The 4,059-nt window shown below is 48.9% G+C and overlaps 1 protein-coding gene across 1 annotated transcript; it reads left to right on the plus strand.

Annotated features, from left to right (window-relative positions):
* Nucleotides 1–228: 228 nt before the first annotated feature.
* On the plus strand, nt 229–1,134 carry LOC116884491 (ferritin light chain 1). Its single transcript, XM_032885615.1, has one exon. The coding sequence runs from the start codon at nt 431–433 to the stop codon at nt 980–982; it is 552 nt and encodes a 183-aa protein (XP_032741506.1). The 5' UTR covers nt 229–430; the 3' UTR covers nt 983–1,134.
* The last annotated feature ends 2,925 nt before the right edge of the window (nt 1,135–4,059 follow it).

Consider the following 4,059-nt stretch of genomic DNA (forward strand, 5'->3'; position numbering starts at 1 on the left):
GAAAATATCATCCTCAGTGAGGTAACCCAAACACAGAAAAACATACATGGTATGCACTCATTGATAAGTGAACATTAGCCCAAATGCTCGAATTACCCTAGATGCACAGAACACATGAAACTCAAGCAGGATGACCAAAATGTGAATGCTTCACTCCTTCTTTAAAAGGGGAACAAGAATACCCTTGGGAGGGAATAGGGAGGAAAAGTTTAGAACAGAGGCAGGGAGCAGCGCTTTGGAGATCCCGAGGATCTGTATCTTGCTTCAACAGTGTTTGGACGGAACAGACCCGGGGACTCCCACTTTATTCACTTCCTGCCGCCTTACAAGTCTCTCCAGTCGCAGCCTCCGGGACCATCTCCTTGCCGCCTTCGGCTCCTAGGACCAGCCAGCCCCGTCTTCGCGGTTAGTTCCATACTCCGGATCAGCCATGACCTCTCAGATTCGTCAGAATTATTCCACCGAAGTGGAAGCTGCCGTGAACCGCCTGGTCAACTTGCACCTGAGGGCCTCTTACACCTACCTCTCTCTGGGCTTCTTTTTTGATCGGGATGACGTGGCTTTGGAGGGCGTAGGCCACTTCTTCCGTGAATTGGCCGAGGAGAAGCGCGAGGGCGCCGAGCGTCTCCTCAAGTTGCAGAACGAACGCGGGGGCCGTGCACTCTTCCAGGATGTGCAGAAGCCATCTCAAGATGAGTGGGGTAAAACCCTGGAGGCCATGGAAGCTGCCTTGGCCCTGGAGAAGAACCTGAACCAGGCCCTCTTGGATCTGCATGCCCTGGGCTCTGCCCGCACAGACCCTCACCTCTGTGACTTCTTGGAAAGCCACTTCCTGGATAAGGAGGTGAAGCTCATCAAGAAGATGGGCAACCACCTGACCAACCTCCGTAGGGTGGCAGGGCCACAGCCAGCGCAGACTGGCGTGGCCCAGGCATCTCTGGGCGAGTATCTCTTTGAGCGCCTCACTCTGAAGCACGACTAGGCCTCTGTGCCTTCCAAGGGGCTCCCTCCTCTGCTCTGCACCGGCCGCCTCAGCACCTCCACCCGAATGAACCTCTAAAAAGCCACTAGGCAGCTTTGTGACCGCCCTGGAGCCTCTCCCAAGTAAAAAAAAAAAAAAAAAAAAAAAAAAAAAAAAAGAACAGAGGCAGAAGGAACACCCATTCAGAGCCGGCCCCACATGTGGCCCATACATATACAGCCACCAAACTAGATAAGATGGATGAAGCAAAGAAGTGCAGGCTGACAGGAACCAGATGTAGATCTCTCCTGAGAGACACAGCCAGAATACAGCAAATACATAGGCGAATGCCAGCAGCAAACCACTGAACTGAGAATGGGACCCCCGTTGAAGGAATCAGAGAAAGGACTGGAAGAGCTTGAAGGGGCTTGAGACCCCATATGAACAACAATGTCAAGCAACCAGAGCTTCCAGGGACTAAGCCACTACCCAAAGACTATACATAGACTGACCCTGGGCTCCAACCTCATAGGTAGCAATGAATAGCCTAGTAAGAGCACCAGTGGAAGGGGAAGCCCTTGGTCCTGCCAAGGCTGAACCCCCAGTGAATGTGATTGTTGGGGGGAGGGCGGCAATGGGGGGAGGATAGGGAGGGGAACACCCATATAGAAGGGGAGTGGAAGGGGTTAGGGGCATGTTGGCCTGGAAACTGGGAAAGGGAATAACAGTTGAAATGTATAAGAAATACCTAAGTTAATAAAGATGGAGGAAAAAAAAAGAAGCCGTGGTTAAATGGTACAGGCCACTGGAGACCTTTGCTCTAGAGTCAGAGTTGTTGACAGCCCAGGGTCTAATAATAATGGATGATTTATCTAAAAATACAGTGGTTTAAAAAAAAGTAACCCAATCTCTAATCAGATATCAAGAAGGAAAACAAAATAAAACAACCAAAAACCCCTAAAAAGAAAATAAAAACAAAACAAAACAAAAAAGAATCAAAAAACAAAGCAAGAGAAAAAAAATGCTAAAAGTAATCCTATGTGATGGATCAACAATAAAAAGTATTTTAAAAATCTTTTTGTGTGTGTGTGTGTGTGTGTGTGTGTATGTGTATGTGTGTGTGTTTGTGTGTATATGTGTGTGTTTGTGTGTATATGTGTGTTTGTGTGTGTATGTGTGTGTGTGCATGTGTGTGTATGTGTGTGTGTGTGTCTGTGTGTATCTGTGTATGTGTGTGTATGCGTGCATGTGTGTGTGTATGTATGTGTGTGTTTGTGTATGTCTGTGTATGTGTGTGTTGCCTGCATATGTACTACATGTGTACCTGATGCTGCAGAGGCCAGATGAGAAGGACATTGGATCCCCTGGAACAGAACTATAGGCTTCCTATGTACAATTTATGTTTCTTAGCTGCCAGGTGGGTGCTGGGAACCGGATCTGAGTCCTATGGAACAGGACTCTTCAGCCTTTCTAACGCCTCGACCCTTTAACACAGTTCCTCATGCTGGGGTGACCCCGTAAAATTATTTTTGTTGCTACTCCATAGCTGTAAATTTGCTGTTATGAATCGTAATGTAAATATCTGTGCTTCCTGATGGTCTTGGGAGACCCTGGTAAAAAGTTTGTTTGACCCCTCCCCCAGGGGGTAGGGACCTACAGGTTGAGAACCTTTGCGATGGACTCTTAACTACTGGATCAGTTTTCCAGCTCAACCACCTCCTCCCAAAAAATATTAAGACGTAGAATGCTGTCATTTCAACCTAGAATGCTTCCAGAGGCCTATGTGCCAAAGGATTGGTCTCCTGCCCATGGTACAGTTAGGAGGTGCTGAACTGGTAAGAGGTAGGGCCTGGTGAGAAGTCTGTTGCTTAGTGGGCGGTGACCTTGAACAGCTGGGAGCCAGGCTCCTTCCTAACGCTCCTTTGCTTCCTCTCTGTCACCAGGTAAGCAGGGTGCCTTGGCTTCACACTCTCATCATGACGAGGGCCTCCCTCACCATAGTCCCTCACTAACTGTGACTGAAGCTCTGAAACCACCAGCCAAAGACATTTGTTTCTTCTTCAAGTTGTTTCTCCCAGGTATTTCGTCACAGTGAGAGAAACCATGAAGGGTTGTAAGATTATTTAGCTCCTTGGGCTCCAATGTAGAGGCAACCTTCAGGGAGAAGGCCTAGAAACGGGGAGAGTGGTGTAGGGCCAGATCCTTCAGCAGAGCAGAGAGGGCCAGGGATCAACCAAGCCACGTCAGTAGCACAGGAGGGGAAGCATCGCAGGACAATCAGGATGTGTCATGGAAAAGTGCAGCACCATGAGGCCACCGGGCATGTGCTGAAAGGTGCTGTAGAGAGTCTGTCTTCAAGGGGAGTCAGTCTGAAAGATGGCTCAACTCCCGTGCCCTCAAGGCAGACAAGAGCAACAGAACCCCCTGAATATTTCATTCATCCATCCATCCATTCATTTCTCTCTGGATGATTCAAAGTAGGAAAGAAGAGGGATTAAGTATCATCATCAATGGCTGGGCGTGTGGTACACACCTTTAATCCCAGAGCTCAGGAGGCAGAGGAGGGTGGATCTCTGTGGGCTCGAGGTCCGTCTGGTCTACAAAGTGAGTTCCAGAACAGCAAGGGCTACACAGAGAAACATTGTCATGAAAGGAAGGAAGGAAGGAAGGAGAAGAGGAAGAAGGAGGAGGAGGAAGAAGGAGGAAGAGGAGGAGGTAGAGGAAGAGGAGGAGGAAGAGGGGGAGGAGGAGGTAGAGGAGGAGGAGGTAGAGGAGGAGGAGGAAGTGGAGGTGGAGGAGGTGGAGGAGGAAGAGGAGGAGAAGGAAGTGGAGGTGAAGGGTCTAAAGAATGACACTGGACCTCTGTATAACCCCGAGGTCTGACAAGTTGGGAGACACAGCTAACCCGAATTCCAACCTGTATCCTGTTAAAAAGGCAAAGTAAAGATTCATTCCCCTTTAGATTTCATTTTAGTGAGTCCGAGTCTTGCTACTGTAACTCAGGCTAGCTTTGAACTCACTGTGTAGCCCAGGCCAGCCTCAAACTGGCAACCCTGTTGCATCTACCTCCCAAGTACTGAACTCTACTGACGGGAGTT

This window comes from Rattus rattus, chromosome 1 (assembly GCF_011064425.1).
Source record: "Rattus rattus isolate New Zealand chromosome 1, Rrattus_CSIRO_v1, whole genome shotgun sequence".
Classification (NCBI taxonomy): domain Eukaryota; kingdom Metazoa; phylum Chordata; class Mammalia; order Rodentia; family Muridae; genus Rattus; species Rattus rattus.